The sequence below is a fragment of the Cherax quadricarinatus genome, chromosome 3, assembly GCF_038502225.1.
Source record: "Cherax quadricarinatus isolate ZL_2023a chromosome 3, ASM3850222v1, whole genome shotgun sequence".
NCBI classification, from domain to species: Eukaryota; Metazoa; Arthropoda; class Malacostraca; order Decapoda; family Parastacidae; genus Cherax; species Cherax quadricarinatus.
The window spans coordinates 19694147-19712416 of NC_091294.1; the positions used below are offsets into that span (position 1 = coordinate 19694147).

At 39.2% G+C, this 18270-nt stretch overlaps 1 protein-coding gene across 3 annotated transcripts in view; it reads right to left on the reverse strand.

Moving 5' to 3' along the window:
* The window catches only part of Cbp80 (Nuclear cap-binding protein subunit 1), a 352041-nt gene that overhangs the window by 280094 nt on the left and 53677 nt on the right, over window positions 1–18270 (reverse strand). For all 3 annotated transcript variants that reach the window (XM_070090600.1, XM_070090590.1, XM_070090603.1), the window contains exon 4: window positions 3230–3410. In XM_070090600.1, the coding sequence (XP_069946701.1) occupies window positions 3230–3410 (181 nt within the window). The remainder of the gene's footprint in view (window positions 1–3229; window positions 3411–18270) is intronic.

Genomic DNA, 18270 nt, shown 5'->3' on the forward strand with positions numbered 1-18270 from the left:
CAATTCACACTTCCACACCCGGTCACAACTGTAGTGAGTTATTGGTGCAAATGTTGATTGCTGAGTCTCTCTCTCTCACACACACACACACACACATACAAATTCATACACACACACATAAACACACACACACACACACACACACACACACACACACACACACACACACACTCACACACTCATACACATACACAAACAAACAAACACACACACACACACACACACACACACACACACACACACACACACACACATGCACATATGTGGTAAATTCGTTCGGTAACAGCACCCGAACAGACTTCTGGGATGAATTAATAGCGTAAGTTGGGGTTCCACTGTATATTGTTTACAAAACTTGTCTATGCAAACAATACAAAAAACTATTTACTACTATTGTTCTATAATATATATACAAATGTACAGTCACTGGACAGTTTCCTAGAACTGCTGCAGCTTGTGGAATTCTTTGAAACATGGGTATATGCACAGTGGTGTTTTACACTCCTCACACATAAAACGAGTGTCTCTGTTCTTGTGGGCGTTTTGTGGTATGTGCACAGACACAACACCTCTTCTGAGTAGTCTTCTTGAAAGTACGTAGCAGGAGGCAGTTGTATGGGGTAGTGATCACCAGGCCCCAGATGTGAGGGTATGTGTTGATAATTTCATGGGCACTGATCTATTACAGGTGTTGTTCCTTGGTACTTGAATATTATTTGTCTGACGACTGACAAACAAAATTCACCATACGTGGGCTTGTTCTTGGTCTTCAACTTATACATATTATAAGAATTCAGCATGGAAACATCAAGAAGATGGAAAAAAAAGAATTTTATGTACCACTTATAACTCTAGCAAACACAATCAGCAAATGCAATCTGCATGTCACATTTGTCCAGTAAGTGCATATTGAGGTTGTAGTCCATCACAGCTGCCAGTTTTAGAATGGGTTCATTGGTCTTTCTATTCTGCCTGCCAGTGTCTGTAATTTTGTGTCGGTGAACTTATGTCAACAATGTGACATCACGTTTGTCATGCCACCGAAATGACTTGATGTCATTGGCAGCAAACACCTGCACCTCACTTCTGTGAGTGCCTGTGTCGAACCTAGGCATACGCCTACAATTGTTCTATCATTGTTTTAATGACATCACCAGAGATACCCAATAACTTCCTGGTATCTCTCAATGTCTTACTGCCAGTGTACACAATTATATCCAAAACCAGACCACTTTTGCAGTTAACTAGTACAAATAACTTTACACCAAAGCATTTCCTCTTGCTTAGTATATACTGCTTGAACGAAAGTCTGCCTTTGAACAAAATCAAAGACTCATCAATAACAAGCTTCCTGAAGGAATACAAACACATACAGCAGTATTGTTTCAAGTACATACATAAACACATTCCTGATCTTATATAACCTGTCGTTTCTATCAGGCCTTGTTTTGTCTGAGAAGCGTAGCATATGTAACAGTAGCAGAAACAGATTCACTGGTATAATCTCACTGAAAGATGGGGTTGAAATCAGGCAGTCTGTCGTCCAGTATGTGGTGACAGTGTGCTTATACACTTGTGGTCTAAGCATTATTGTGGTAAAGAAAAGGTACACATCTGCCACAGTTATCCTTCCACTGGTGTAGCCATGACCTTGGTGAAAGAACTGTGTTTGCCATGGTGTACTCGTAGTATGTGTTGCTTTCCCTGACAATTTCCATCAGGGGTTCATTGAAGAATAACTGAAAGCATTCAATTTCAGTGGCATTGTTCCCAAGTGTACACGATGGCCGTATTCCACTGTGTGTTTCATCAAAGTCATGGGAATTGGGAACAAAATTGGAACCTTGCTGCCAATCCCAGCTGCAGTCTGCTGGTGGGTACTGGATATTGACAGGTGGTTGTGGAGGTTGTTGTTGTGCAGGTTATGAGAGAGTGGGGGTGGTTGAGGCTGGTTGTGGCTGTGTTGAGTTAGCAGTGTGGGTAGCAGCATGGCCCGCTGGTGGTGCCACATGACTCATGCCACCACCATCATCACTTGCTGCCCCACGCACATTACGTATCCCAGTGTAACAATATCACCGTCATCTTCACTATCAGTTCGTGGTGTAGGGCCACGGGATGTACTCCAAGATTTACTCCTTTTCCTTGGAATGACACATGGAACACTACCAGAACGCATGCTGCGTTGTACATACTGCCGCTTCACTGGAGAATATTGCCCCTCACTGTCACAACTCAAACTGCTTTCAGTAGCTTGGAAATCACTATCACTATCACTTTCACTGCTCACATCCGAGCCCTGTACATGGGGAAAGAGTTTCCTCTTTCATCCTGGTATGGGTGAATGTGAATGAGACGGCCCAGCACCAGACGTGGAAAGTCATGGGTCATCTGGGTTTTCATCACTAATTACGTTATCCTGGGCGCTGCTTTCGGTCACACCCTCCTGAAAACCACGGAATTCACTTTCACTGGCACTTCCATCGCTGCTAGAACTATCACTTGGGAACAGAAAAACTCCAATTGAACGAGGAGTAAGGTACTTCTTACCGCGAGGCATCATGAACAAGGACTACTAAAATGGCGTTCCCACAATGCACCACATACTGCGCACACCCATCACGCAGACCCATTCTCTCACATGTAGGCCTACCAGCTTTCTCCCGCTTGATTTGAAACTGCTAGAATTTACACATTAATAAGTCAAAAACATTGGCTCGTAAGACATATATATATGACCAAAACAGTTAAAGAGGTAATGTGAAATAATACACACATTTTGCAGATACACACAAGAACAAATATTGAAAATAAAGGCACTGAAAGTACAATTTGCTTAGTGGATTTTATCCCTTATTTCAAATCTATGTTATATCAAAGGTTGTTATATGAAAGATTTACTGTACTAATACTACTATACATGAAAGCAATATACTATGTAGTTCTGCACATTATACATCACTTTTACTTGAAAATATTTTCCCACACTCATGCACACATGAACACTTATAAAAAATACACACACACACACACACACACACACACACACACACACAAAAAAAAAAAACACACACACAAAAAAAAACACACACACACACAAAAAAAAAAAAAAAAAAAAACAAAAAAAAGCACACTAATTTAAGGAAAAATATGGACTACCAAGTACATTAAAACTTGCATTTCGTAATAATTTTTTGTTAATCATAATAGAAAATTAACTGTTTCTTACCTTGTGGAGAGTTATCATCACGTGCTGTGTCTAGAAAAGTATGTAATAGCTGAAGAAGTGAATTGGTAGAGATGACATGACAGTTGACGAGGTCAGAAAAGAACCGTAAGACATAACGAGCTGTTTTCCACATACACGCCTTTAGCGCTTCTTTCAGCTTGCGTGCCATCATATCGACAAACTAGAAGGAATAAGTTAAACAAAATTTAATTAGGCTGCATAAAACAGATATCGAGGCCTCAACCCCTATTAAAGTAACCAAAAGAATAATGAAACACTCAAAAGAAGCAACTTTGATACATTCCATTAAAGTGTCCTTCTTTAATGAAAAATACTAAATGACGGGGAACTCTCTCTTTGATACGGATACCAAATAGTGTATGCTGTACTGGCTTACTGTATTTGTGTATAAGTACAGTGGAACCTCGGTACTCAACAGCTCGGTACACGAACAATTCGGTATTCAAACGCTTTGTTGGGTAAACAAGTCGCTCAGTAGTCTACTGTTTGCCAAACAAACACGACCTGCCAGAACTTCACTGTAAACTATTTCGTGTTTCTTTGCATGACATCTCCACTGGAGGCAGTGGAGATGTCATGTCTGAGGGCAATGTGTGGTGTGAATATAATGCAGAGAACTCGTAGTTTGGAAGTTAGGAGGAGGTGGGAGATTGCCAAAACTGTTGTCCAAAGGGCTGAGGAAGGGTTGTTGAGGTGGTTCAGACATGTAGAGAGAATGGAGAGAAACAGAATGACTTCAAGAGTGTATCAGTCTGTAGTGGAAGGAAGGTGGGGTAGGGGTCGGCCTAGGAAAGGTTGGAGGGAGGGGGGTAAAGGAGGTTTTGCGTGCGAGGAGCTTGGACTTCCAGCGGGCATGCGTGAGCGTGTTTGATAGGAGTGAATGGAGACAAATGGTTTTTAATACTTGACGTGCTGTTGGAGTGTGAGCAAAGTAACATTTATGAAGGGATTCAGGGAAACCGGCAGGCCGGACTTGAGCCCTGGAGATGGGAAGTACAGTGCCTGCACTCTGAAGGAGGGGTGTTAATGTTGCAGTTTAAAAACTGTAGTGTAAAGCACCCTTCTGGCAAGACAGTGATGGAGTGAATGATGGTGAAAGTTTTTCTTTTTCGGGCCACCCTGCCTTGGAGGGAATCGATCAGTGTGTTAATAATAAAATAAAAATTAATAATAATAATAATAAATTATTGTATAAATAAGTAACCATGGGGCCTAAGAGGGTTAGTGATAACAGCCAATCAAAAAGAAAACTGGCTGAGAAAAATTTGTTTTGTACTCGAACAGATCAGCACTCGAACAGCCTTCTGGAACCAATTAAGTTCAAGTGCTGAGGTTCCACTGCACATAAGAACATAAGAAGGGAGGAACACTGCAGCAGGCCTGTTGGCCCATACTAGGCAGGTCCTTCACAAATCCATCCCACTAATAGAATAATTGCCTTCATAAGAACATAAGAAAGAAGGAGCACTGCAACAGGTCTACTGGTCTATGTGAGGCAGCTCCAATTCTCCCACCAGCTTAAGCCAATGCCTTGACCTATTGAGGTCAGATATGTCACTTAAGGGAGTAGCACTGCATCCTACCTAGTAGCACAAGCTAGTCAGGTCCAGCTCACACCCACTCATGTATTTATCCAACCTATTTTTAAAACTACACAATGTCCTAGCGTCTATGACGGTACTCGGAAGTTTGTTTCACTCATCCACAACTCTATTACCAAACCAGTGCTTTCCTATATCCTTCCTGAATCTGAATTTTTCCAATTTAAAGCCATTGCTGCGAGTCCTGTTTATGCTAGATATTTTTAGCACGCTATTTACATCCCCTTTATTAATTCCTGTTTTCCATTTATACACCTCAATCATATCCCCCCCTAATTCTATGCCTTTCTAACGAGTGCAGATTCAGGGCCCTCAGTCTATCTTCAAAGGGAAGATTTCTGATACATGGGATCGACTTTGTCATCCTCCTTTGTATGTTTTCCAGCGCATTTATATCCATTCTGTAATACGGTGACCAAAACTGTGCAGCATAATCTAAATGAGGCCTAACCAAAGATATATAGAGTTGAAGAACAACCTGAAGACTTCTATTATTTATACTTCTTGCTATGAAGCCAAGGATTCTGTTAGCTTTATTGCGAACACTAATGCACTGTTGTCTTGGTTTTAGATTACTACTAACCTGAACTCCTAAATCCTTTTTTGCAATCCGTAATATTAAGATCAACATTATTTAGTTTATATGTGGCATGGTTATTTTACTGTCCAACATTTAGAACTTTGCATTTGCATATATTCAACTGCATCTGCCACTTCTCTGTCCACTGCATCAGTCTATTCAAATCATCCTGGAGTGCTCTAATGTCCTCATTAGAATGAATTGGATGGCCTATTTTGGTGTCATCAGCAAATTTCTTATGTTGTATTTTATTCCCTCATCTATGTCGTTTATGTAGATTGTGAACAACAAGGGGCCCAACACTGACCCCTGTGGAACACTGCTTGTGACATGCCACTAATCTGATTTCTCTCCATTTATGCAAAAACACTGTTGCCTATTCGTCAACCATGCCTCAACCCAGGAAAAAATTTCTCCTCCTATACCGTGTGCCTTAGGTTTCCTCAATCGCCTCTGATGTGGAACTCTATCGAAGCCCTTACTGAAGTCCATATACACAATATCATATTCAATACCATGATTTACTTCCTCAAATACCTTAGTGAAGAAAGTTAGTAAATTCATAAGACAGGAATGCCCCTTTGTAAAACCGTGCTGCGATTCATTAATCAATTTATGCCTTTCGAGATGGCTACAAATTGTTTCGGCAATTACTGATTCCATAAATTTTCCCACTATGGAGGTAAGGCTTATTGGTCTATAATTCGAAGCTAAGGATCTGTTAACTACCTTGTAAATAGGTATTACATTTGCCATTTTCCATTTATCAGGCACTATGCTAGTTTGCAGTGATATGTTGAAAATACTAGCCAAAGGTATGCTAAGTTCATCTTTACATTCCTTTAACACCCTTGCAAACAGTTCATCAGGGCCTGGGGATTTGTTAGGTTTTAATTTCTCTATTTGTCTGAGAACCATATCACTAGTTACTGCAATCGTGCATAGTTTATTATCATCCTGTTCTACATAATCTATTATTTCTGGAATTTCGCTAGTATTTTCCTGGGTAAAAACTGAGAGGACGTAAGTATTGAAGATTTCACAATATCCTTATCACTATCAGCAATCTGACCCGAGTTACTAAGTGGGCCAATCTTATCCCTAATCTTACTTCTGTATACCTGAAAAGAGCCCTTTTGAGTTAGTATTCGAATCCCTTGCGAACTTAGTCTCATAATCCCTTTTTGCTTTTCTTCTTCCTTTTTTTATTTCTCTCTCTAACTGAAGTATACTGATTTCTTAACTGCCCATCCCCTTTTGATACGCCTATACAGTGGACCCTCAACCAGCGACATTAATCCGTTCCTGAGAGCTCATCGTTAATCGAAATAATCGTTAGTCAAGTTAATTTTCCCCTTAAGAAATAATGGAATTCAAATTAATCCACGCAAGACACCCCAAAGTATTGAAAAAAAAAAAATTTACCACATGAAATATTAATTTTAATACACACAAACTGAAGAAGACATGCACAGTTACATGACACTTACCTTTATTAAAGATCTGGTGATGATTGATGGGATGGGAGGAGGGGAGACCGTTGATCTTCTTAGTGTTTAGAAGGGAAATCCCCTTCCATTAGCACTTGAGGTAACAAGTCTTTTTTTGGGGTTACTTCCCTTCTTCTTTTAATGCCACTAGGACCAGCTTGAGAGTCACTGGACTTCTGTCGCACAACATATCTGTCCATAGATACCTGTACCTCCCGTTCCTTTATGACTTTCATAAAGTGGTTCACAACATTGTCAGTGTACAGGTTGCCAGCATGGCTTGCAGTAGCTGTGTCAGGGTGATTTTCATCAAAAAAGGTTTGCACTTCAAGCCACTTTGCACATATTTCCTTAATCTTTGAAGTAGGCAACTTCTTCAATTTCTCTATCCCCTCCTCTTAAGCAGTTTCCTCAGGTCTGCCCTCTTGCTGTTCAAGATGATCTAGCAGCTCATCAGTGGTTAGTTCTTCATTGTCCTCCTCCACCAACTCTTCCACATCAGGGTTAGCCTCAAACCCTTCACAATCCCTTTTGTCTACACATTCTGGCCACAGTTTTTTCCAAGCAGAGTTCAAGGTCCTCTTAGTCACTTCCTCCCAAGCCTTACCTATAATGCTTACACAACTGAGGATGGTAAAATGATCTTTCCAAAACTCTCTTAGAGTCAGTTGAGTTTCTGAGGTCACTACAAAGCACCTTTCAAACATAGCTTTTGTGTACAGTTTCTTGAAGTTGGAAATGACCTGCTGGTCCATGAGCTGCAAGAGAGGAGTGGTATTAGGAGGCAAAAACTTCACCTTAATGAAGCTCATGTCCCTAGAAAGTCGCTCTGTCAAGTCTGTAGGATGACCAGGAGCACTGTCTAATACCAGGAGGCACTTAAGGTCTAATTTCTTTTCAATTAGGTAATTTTTCACACTGGGGGCAAATGCATGGTGTAACCAGTCATAGAAAAAGTCCCTAGTGACCTATGCCTTACTGTTTGCCCTCCACAGCACACACAAATTAGCCTTGACGACATTGTTTTTCCTGAATACTCTGGGAGTTTCAGAGTGATACACCAATAAAGGCTTCACTTTGCAATCACCACTACCATTGGCACACATCAACAGAGTAAGCCTGTCTTTCATAGGCTTATGTCCTGGGAGTGCCTTTTCCTCCTGAGTAATGTACGTCCTGCTTGGCATTTTCTTCCAAAACAGGCCTGTTTCGTCACAATTAAACACTTGTTCAGGTTTCAGTCCTTCACTGTCTATGTACTCCTTGAATTCCTGCACATATTTTTCAGCTGCTTGTGGTCCGAACTGGCAGCCTCACCATGCCTTATCACACTATGAATGCCACTACGCTTCTTAAATCTCTCAAACCAACCTTTGCTGGCCTTAAATTCACTCACATCACTAGCTGCAGGCATTTTTTAAATTAAATTGTCATGCAACTTCCTAGCCTTTTCACATATGATCGCTTGAGAGATGCTATCTCCTGCTATCTGTTTCTCGTTTATCCACACCAATAAGAGTCTCTCAACATCTTCTACCGCTTGCGATCTCAGTTTCGAAAACATAGTTGCACCTTTGGCAAGAACAGCTTCCTTGATTGCCGTTTTCTTGGCCACAATAGTAGCGATGGTTGATTGGGGTTTATTATACAACCTGATCAGCTCAGAGACACGCACTCCACTTTCATACTTAGCAATGATCTCTTTCTTCATCTCCATAGTAATTCTCACCCTTTTTGCTGTAGGGTTGGCACTAGAAGCTTTCTTGGGGCCCATGGTGACTTATTTTGCAGGTGCAATCACTATAAAGGCTGTGATAATATGAAATGTTCCAGTTGTATGTTTGGAAGCGACCGCGGTGGCTGGCTTGTAAACACTGGCACCCACGGGACAAGTGAGGCGCGCTCAGGCCAAAGTGGACGCGTCTCGTATGGAACAAATAGAGCTGGTCGGGTTTTTTAAGCGCTAGTCGAGGCAAAATTTTTGCGTTAAAATGTATCGCATGTCAGATTTATTGTTAATCAATGCCATCGCTGGTTGAGGGTCCACTGTATATGCCTCTCTTTTGACCAATGAGATGTTTTAATCTATTGTTCATCCATTTGGGATCACTTTTGTTAGATCTAATTTCCCTACTTGGAACAAAAGTTGTCTGGGCAGCTAGAACTATGCTCTGAAAAACGTCATATTAGCAACCAAGACCACCTACCTGACCCATAGTCAGGACATCCTAATTTATCCCACCCAGGTAATTTTTCAGTCCCATGAAATCAGCCAAGCAAAAGTCTGGGACAGAGATTTGATTGCAGTTATCCAAGTAACTCCATGTATTGAAACTAAGTGATTTGTGATTGCTTTCCCCAAGCTCATCATTAACCTCAAGATTATTAACTAATGATTCTTTGTTGGCAAGAACCAAGTCAAGTAGATTGTTTCCTCTAGTTGGTTCTGTCACAAACTGTTTTAAAAAGCAATCCTGAACAGTATCAATAGTCACTAGACTCAAGATTTCCTGTCACATTGTTCCAATCAATCTGTCTAAAGTTAAAATCTCCCATTAACACAACATTTTCATATCTAGATGCCTTATGAATTTTGTCCCATAGCAGCTTACTGCACTCTCTATCAAGGTTTGGGGCCTATAAATCACACCCAAAATTAACTTTTCACGGCCCTCGATAAACTGTAGCCAAACAGATTCTGCGTCCAATGTTTCTAATCTTATAGGAAGACAGTTTCAGAATAGGGCTTGTGACAGTGAAAGGGTTAAACCAAAATATATATTCATCATTTTGATCCATTTCAGGTTGCATTAATTCACTTCATAATCCTAATGCTTGCCTGCTTCTGAGCCTGAGTCAGGACTTGCTGCTGACAGGGTCAATCAATGGGGCAAATGAACCCACGCCAGGGTTAGGGAAAGTTATACCCCCCCCCCAGTCAGGCCAATTCGTGTTCCAGTCGACCAAACTCACAGCTATTTCACTGGAACTTCATTTGTTCTATCAACTGAGTACAAGAAACCAACCATTTACTGATCTCAACTACCCAATAAAGGGTTCAGAAATTGGTAATTTGGCCAATTTCATACACAATTCAAGACAGGCCAATTTCAAAATAGGGTCCAGAACTACCAATACAAACATTCCTAGCACTAAAATAACATTTTCTCTGTTCATTAGTCACATCTCCAGGCCCCTTTTATAATATGCTGGCTTTCCATTTTGAATTTTTATTCACATGCAAAATAGAAGATTTACTGTTATGCAGACTGCTGCATTATTGTAAAAATGATATAAATAATAGCAATACATTTGTCAAAGCATATAAGGCCCACCAGTTGATGTGTATTAGACATGTCAAGTGATTTCTTTTACTCTTGAACACTGGCAAAAATTTAACATTTGTGCAACTTTGAACTCAATTCCAAGGTAAACTTTTTGTCTGTAAACCATTCAAAATCATCTCTATTTCTGTAATACAGTAGACCATCATTTAACACGGTAGTTACGTTCCTGAAAACACCGTGTTGGGTAAAACGGTGTTAGATGAACTGAAGAACTTATGAGAAAAATAGGGCCACGTTCCTGAGAGCCCCAAAAAAGCCAAACAACTTTTTTTAGGCCTCCACATCTAACAAAAATAAAAGTGAATATGTAATTGTAGTTCATTGTTATGTATTATGTTGTTTTTACTGCTTAAGACTACAAATGTAATAGAAATAACAATATGTCTTACCTTAAATTGTGGGTGCTGGTGTTTGTGGATGACTGTGAAGAGAAAATGAACTAGCAAACTTCCTTCATGATGCAAACATTACAGAGTCTGACTGATATTAGTGACCAAATCAATGTACTACATTAGTGTATGTTATTATGCCATTATTGAACTAATCCCTGTACTATCACCTCCTAGATAGTATTTACTACCTCATTATCCCACATGTCCCACACAGTTCCTTGTGTGATCCAATTTGTGTTATCTTCCCAGATTTCCCTTTCACAATTTATTACTTGTTAATAAGATACTTACTCTTTAATAATCTCTGTCTTACCGTTTATTCCTACTTAAGCACTGTTATAATTCTTCTATAATCTTACCTAATTTTCGCTTTGCTCCTAAACTACAAACAAACTAGTGTATGCTCCTACTCCACTACAGTGCAGTTCCTTTTACCATCTTCCACAAGCTAGTATCAACTACCTCAAATATTTCTTTAGTGATATTAATTGCTCAAACTTTGTTATAAGGCAAATCCTACTCTCAGATAAATTTCATATCATAGTGTCAATTTAGTCCCTTTTTACTTTTCTCCTGAAATAATTCTCTATATACCAATACATTGTACTGCCCTTTATTCAGTAATTGCTATACTCCTAGTTCTAACAACAATTAAAGAGCAACTTTCAGGAGATTTAATATTTTTTTCCCTCTTGTCCATATAGTCACATTTATTAAAATACTCCAGGTACTATTGACTACCTCAGGTGCTACTGATTTTGTTTTAATACATTCTTTTATTATTATATTCACTAGCTCCTTTATTCTAGCTGTAAATATCTACCGTAGTTCATAAACTCACATTTGAAATAATTAAGGTGCTATTAGATGCTTAAGTGTATAACTGAATTATCTGTTCTGTAATAGTCCCTCTTTCTTTCAAATTTTTACAAGTTTCAGAATAATTACAGAGTCTTACTCATAAGTCTAGGTGCTATGGACTACCTCAGGTGCTACTGATTTTGTTTTTAACCCTTTCAGGGTCCAAGGCCAAAATCTGAAGTGGTGCCCCAGTGTCCAAGAAATTTTGAAAAAAAAAAAAAAAAAAAAAAAAAAAAAAAAAAAAAAAAAAAAAAAAATAAAGAAAAAATAAAAAAAAAAAAAATCTTACAGAATAAAGATAATATTTTTGTGAAGGTAATAAAACAAAATTCTGATCAGAACTTACCGAGATACAGCAGTGGGAAGTTAACCCAAAATGACCGGGTGGCGGCAACATCAGTGACTCCCGCAAAATCCCATTTTTTTTATTTTACATTTTTTTATACTTTTTTTTTTCTATTTTTTTCTTTTTCTAATAACATTTGTGGCCTGTGAGACCAGTATAATGTATATTGTATAAGTGTACACTCATTGTATACAACACAATAACTGCACTAATTTATCATTATATTGCTTACAAAGGCTGGAGGCAGTGGAGATGTCATGTCTGAGGGCAATGTGTGGTGTGAATATAATGCAGAGAATTCGTAGTTTGGAAGTTAGGAGGAGGTGTGGGATTACCAAAACTGTTGTCCAGAGGGCTGAGGAAGGGTTGTTGAGGTGGTTCGGACATGTAGAGAGAATGGAGCGAAACAGAATGACTTCAAGAGTGTATCAGTCTGTAGTGGAAGGAAGGCAGGGTAGGGGTCGGCCTAGGAAGGGTTGGAGGGAGGGGGTAAAGGAGGTTTTGTGTGCGAGGGGCTTGGACTTCCAGCAGGCATGCGTGAGCGTGTTTGATAGGAGTGAATGGAGACAAATGGTTTTTAATACTTGAGGTGCTGTTGGAGTGTGAGCAAAGTAACATTTATGAAGGGGTTCAGGGAAACCGGCAGGCCGGACTGGAGTCCTGGAGATGGGAAGTACAGTGCCTGCACTCTGAAGGAGGGGTGTTAATGTTGCAGTTTAAAAACTGTAGTGTAAAGCACCCTTCTGGCAAGACAGTGATGGAGTGAATGATGGTGAAAGTTTTTCTTTTTCGGGCCACCCTGCCTTGGTGGGAATCGGCCAGTGTGATAATAAAAAAAATAAAAAAAAAATTGCTTACAAAACTTGTTTACAAGTTTATTGTAAACAAAATGATAAAAATATTAGTGCGGTTATTGTGTTGAATACAACGGTACCACACAGTACCATATGCTACAATGGTACTATATGCTACAATGGCACCATATGATACAATGGTACCATATGGTACAATGGCACATGATACAATGGTACCATATGATACAATGGTACCATATGGTACAATGGCACCATTTGGTACAATGGTACCATATGATACAATGGTACCATATGGTGCAATGGTACCTTATGGTACCATATGGTGCAATGGTACTTTATGGTACCATATGGTACATTGTACCATACAGTACAATGATACCATATGGTTCATTGTATGGTACTGTATGGTACTGTTGTATTCAACACAATAAACACACTAATATTTTCATTATTATTTTGTTTACAATAGTTGTTTACAATAAAAATATGCAAAAATGTTGTACATGTATATTAGTAATGTTCTATTATATATTTACAAGTGTACAGAAACTTGACATGTTCCTTGAGGTGGATGACAAAGCACTTTGTTTAGTAAACTACAGAGTCAGTAGCTAGCTTGTGTTGCCACTCACTCAAGTCTTGGTTGGGGTCTCATGCCACCAACACCTATTGGCCATATGGTACATGGTATCATATGTTACAGGGTACCATATGGTACATTGTACTATATGGTATAGGGTACCATGCAGTACAGTATAACATATGGTGCAGGGTACCATATGGTACAGGGTACCATATGGTACAGGGTACCATACGGTACAAAGTACCACACGGTACAGGGTACCATACAGTACAGGGTACCATACGGTACAGGGTACCATATGGTACAGGGTACCATACGGTACAGGGTACCATACATTACAGGACACCATGTGGTACAGATACAGGGATAACTACGGAAATAAGTCGCCCTGACTTTTTTGAGTTATCCTAGGATTTTATACGTATGCTGCTATGTATGATAATCTATGTAATTGTATTTCTGTACACCTGAATAAACTTACATAAGAACATAAGAACGAAGGAACAGTGCAGCAGGCCTACTGGCCCATGCGAGGCAGGTCCAAGTCTCCTACCGGCTTAAGCCAATGCACCCAACCTAGTCAGGTCAGGTCACCTTGACTTAAGGGAGGAACACGGCAACCGTCCTGGTAGCACAAGCTAATCAGGTCCAACTCACACCCACCCACACCCACTCATGTATTTATCCAACCTATTTTTAAAGCAACACAACATTCTGGCCTCTATGACTGTACTTGGGAGTTTGTTCCACTCATCCACAACTCTATTACCAAACCAGTACTTTCCTATATCCTTCCTGAATCTGAATTTTTCTAACTTAAAACCATTGCCGCGAGTCCTGTCTAGGCTAGATATTTTCAGCACACTATTTACATCCCCTTTATTTATTCCTGTCTTCCATTTATACACCTCAATCATATCTCCCCTAATTCTACGTCTTTCTAGAGAGTGCAGATTCAGGGCCCTTAGTCTATCCTCATAGGGAAGGTTTCTGATACATGGGATCAACTTTGTCATCCTCCTTTGTACATTTTCCAGAGCATTTATATCCATTCTGTAATACGGTGACCAAAACTGTGCAGCATAATCTAAATGAGGCCTAGCCAAGGATGTATAGAGTTGAAGAACAACCTGAGGACTCCTATTATTTATGCTTTTTGATATGAAGCCAAGGATTCTATTAGCTTTATTGCGAACACTTATGCACTGTTGTCTTGGTTTCAGATTACTGCTAACCAGAACTCAAGTGCATGTAGCATCATAAGTAAGTTTATTTAGGTATAAACAAATAAAGTTACAAAGAATATCACACTTAGCAGCATATGTTTGGAGAACCTAGGATAACCCAAAAAAGTCAGACAGACTTATTTCCATTAGGGTCCCTGTACCCTGCACCATATGGTATAATGTACCATATGGTACACTGCACCATATGGTACACTGCACCATATGGTACCATTGCACCATATACCATTGTACCATATGATACCACTGTATGACATGGCACCATTGTACCATATGGTACCACTGTACCATGTGGCACAATGGTACCATATGGTTCAAAACCATAAAATTCGTCTTCAGCTCCACTTCCATCAGTCTTAGAACTGTAAGTTGTGAAGAGGAGAGTCAGAATTCGCATGGAGAGTGAGTGAGGAGTGAGAGCTTCCTTGCCGCCAGGCACGATGAACAAAGCTACTTTGCTGGCGTTCCCACAATGCCATGCAGGCGTCCAGATTTTTTCTATAGTGTGCACACTGACCACCCGGACCCATTCTCTCAGATGTAGACCTACCAGCCTTCTCGCACTAAATTTGACGCCGCTAGAATTTTGGCGTAGATCTATGGTTTGGACCCTGAACGTAAAGCCGTAGATCTACGGGACGGACCCTGAAAGGGTCAATACATTCATTTATTATATCCACTAGCTCCTTTATTCTAGCTGTTAATATCTACTGTAGCTCAGAAACTCACATATGTTAAAACAATTAAGGTGCTATTAGATGATTAATTGTATAACTGAATTATCTGTACTGTAATAATCCCTTTTTCTTTTAAATTTGTACAAGATTTAGAATTACAGAGTCTTATTCGTAAGTCTAGTTGTAGATTCAATATAACTCTTATATTATTTTACTCAGAAAATCTAGTTTGCAAAATTACTCTCATCTTATGATTACAGGCATAGATCCTGATGTAAACTTTTTACCAACTGAAATACACGAATCAAACAGTAACTGTAATTACTATACAGCAGACCAAGCAAAGACATTACTCAGTGCAAACAATAATATATAACCATCTTTATCAACAATATCAGATCCTTGAGCAAACATTACAGCATTACTCAATTCCCTTCATTCCAAAATATCAATCATCACACTCACAGAAAGGTTTACTATACAAATAGTAGGAGTCTAAGAAATAAGATAGATGAGCTATGATTACTTGCAAGTGTAGGTAATATAGATATTATTGGTATAACAGAGACCTGGTTCACCCTGAAAGATAGAGAAATGCCTTCTGAATGCAACATACAGGGTTATAAACTATTCCACACTGATAGGGTCAACAAGAAGGGTGGTGGTGTGGCGATGTATGTCAGAGAAAATTTAAATTGCTGTCTTAGACATGATATAAGATTAGAAACATCAAACACAGAATCTGTTTGGCTACAGTTTCTCGAGGGACGTGACAAATTAATTTTGGGTGTGATTTATAGGTCCCCAAACCTTGATAGGGAGTGCAGTAAGCTGTTATGGGACGAAATTCATAAGGCATCTAGATATGAAAATGTGATAATGGGAGATTTTAACTTTAGACAAATTGATTGGAACAATATGACAGGAAATCTTGAGTCTAGTGACTTTCTTGATACGGTTCAGGATTGCTTTTTAGAACAGGCTGTGACAGAACCAACTAGAGGAAACAATCTGCTTGACTTGGTTCTGCCAACAAAGATTCACTAATTAATAATCTTGAGGTTAATGATGAGCTTGGGGAAAGTGATCAAAATCACTTAGTTTTAATATATCATGGAATTACCCAGATAACTACAATCAAATCTCTGTCCCAGATTTTCGCTTGGCTGACCTCATGGGACTGAAAAATTACCTGGGTGGGCTAAATTGGGATGTCCTGACTATGGGTCAGGTAGGTGATCTTGGTTGCAAATATGACGTTTTTCAGAGCATAGTTCTAGCTGCCCAGACAACTTTTGTTCCGAGTAGGGAAATTAGATCTAACAAAAATGATCCCAAATGGATGAACAATAGATTAAAACATCTCACTGGTCAAAAGAGAGGCATATATAGGCATATCAAAAGAAGGGATGGGCAGTTAAGAAATCAATATATACTTCAATTAGAGAGAGAAATAAAGAAAGGAATAAAAAAGCAAAAAGGAATTATGAGGCTAAGGTCGCAAGGGATTCAAAGACTAACCCAAAAGGGTTCTTTCAGGTATACAGAAGTAAGATTAGGGACAAGATTGGCCCACTTAAGAGTAATTCTGGTCAGATCACTGACAGTGATAAGGATGTGTGTGAAATTCTCAATACCTACTTCCTCTCAGTTTTCACCCAGGAAAATACTAGCGATATTCCTGAAATAATAGACTATGTGGAACAGGATGATAAACTATGTACGATTGCGGTAACTAGTGACATGGTCCTCAGACAAACAGAGAAACTAAAACCTAACAAATCCCTAGGCCCTGATGAACTGTTTGCAAGGGTGTTAAAGGAATGTAAAGAGGAACTTAGCATACCTTTGGCTAATCTTTTTAACATATCACTACAAACTGACATAGTGCCTGATAATTGGAAAATGGCAAATGTAATACCTATTTAATACCTATTATGCTCTTCAAGGTGACTTCTAATAATGTCAGCTATAATTGATTCTAGTAATTTGCCAACAATAGATGTCAGGCTTATTGGACGGTAATTTGAACGAGTGGACTTATCCCCTGATTTGAATATAGGAACCACACGAGACATGATCGAAGTGTATAAGTGGAAGATGGGTATTAATAAAGGGGATATTAATATTACTAATAGGTATTACTAAGACCAATAAACCTTACCTCCATAGTGGAAAAATTTATGGAATCAATAATTGCCAAAGCAATTCGTAGCCATCTTGACAGGCACAGATTGATTAATGAATCTCAACACGGTTTTACAAAGGGGCGTTCCTGTCTTACGAATTTACTAACTTTTTTCACTAAGGTGTTTGAGGAGGTAGATCATGGTAATGAATATGATAATGAGCATATGGACTTCAGTAAGGCTTTCAATAGAGTTCCACATCAGAGGCTATTAAGGAAACTTAAGGCACACGGAATAGGAGGAGAAATTTTTTCCTGGGTAGAGGCATGGCTGACAAATAGACAGCAGAGAGTTTGCATAAATGGTGAAAAATCAGAATGGGGGCACGTCACAAGTGGTGTTCCTCAGGGGTCAGTGTTGGGCCCGTTGTTGTTCACAATTTACATAAACGACATAGATGAGGGAATAAATAGCGACATAAGCAAATTTGCGATGACACCAAAATACGTCGTCCAATTCATTCTAATGAGGACACTAGAGCACTCCAGGATGATTTGAATAGACTGACGGAATGGTCGGAGAAGTGGCAAATGCAGGTTAATATTGACAAATGCAAAGTTCTAAATGTTGGACAGTTAAATAACCATGCCACATATAAACTAAATAATGTAGATCTTAATACTACTGATTGCAAAAAGGATTTAGGAGTTCTGGTTAGCAGCAATCTAAAACCAGGCCAACAGTGCATTAGTGTTCGCAATAAAGCTAACAGAATTCTTGGCTTCATATCTAGAAGTATAAATAACAGAAGTCCTCAGGTTGTTCTTCAACTCTATATATCCTTGGTTAGGCCTCATTTAGACTATGCTCCTCAATTCTGGTCACCGTATTACAGAATGGATATAAATGCTCTGGAAAACGTACAGAGGAGGATGACAAAGATGATCCCATGTAA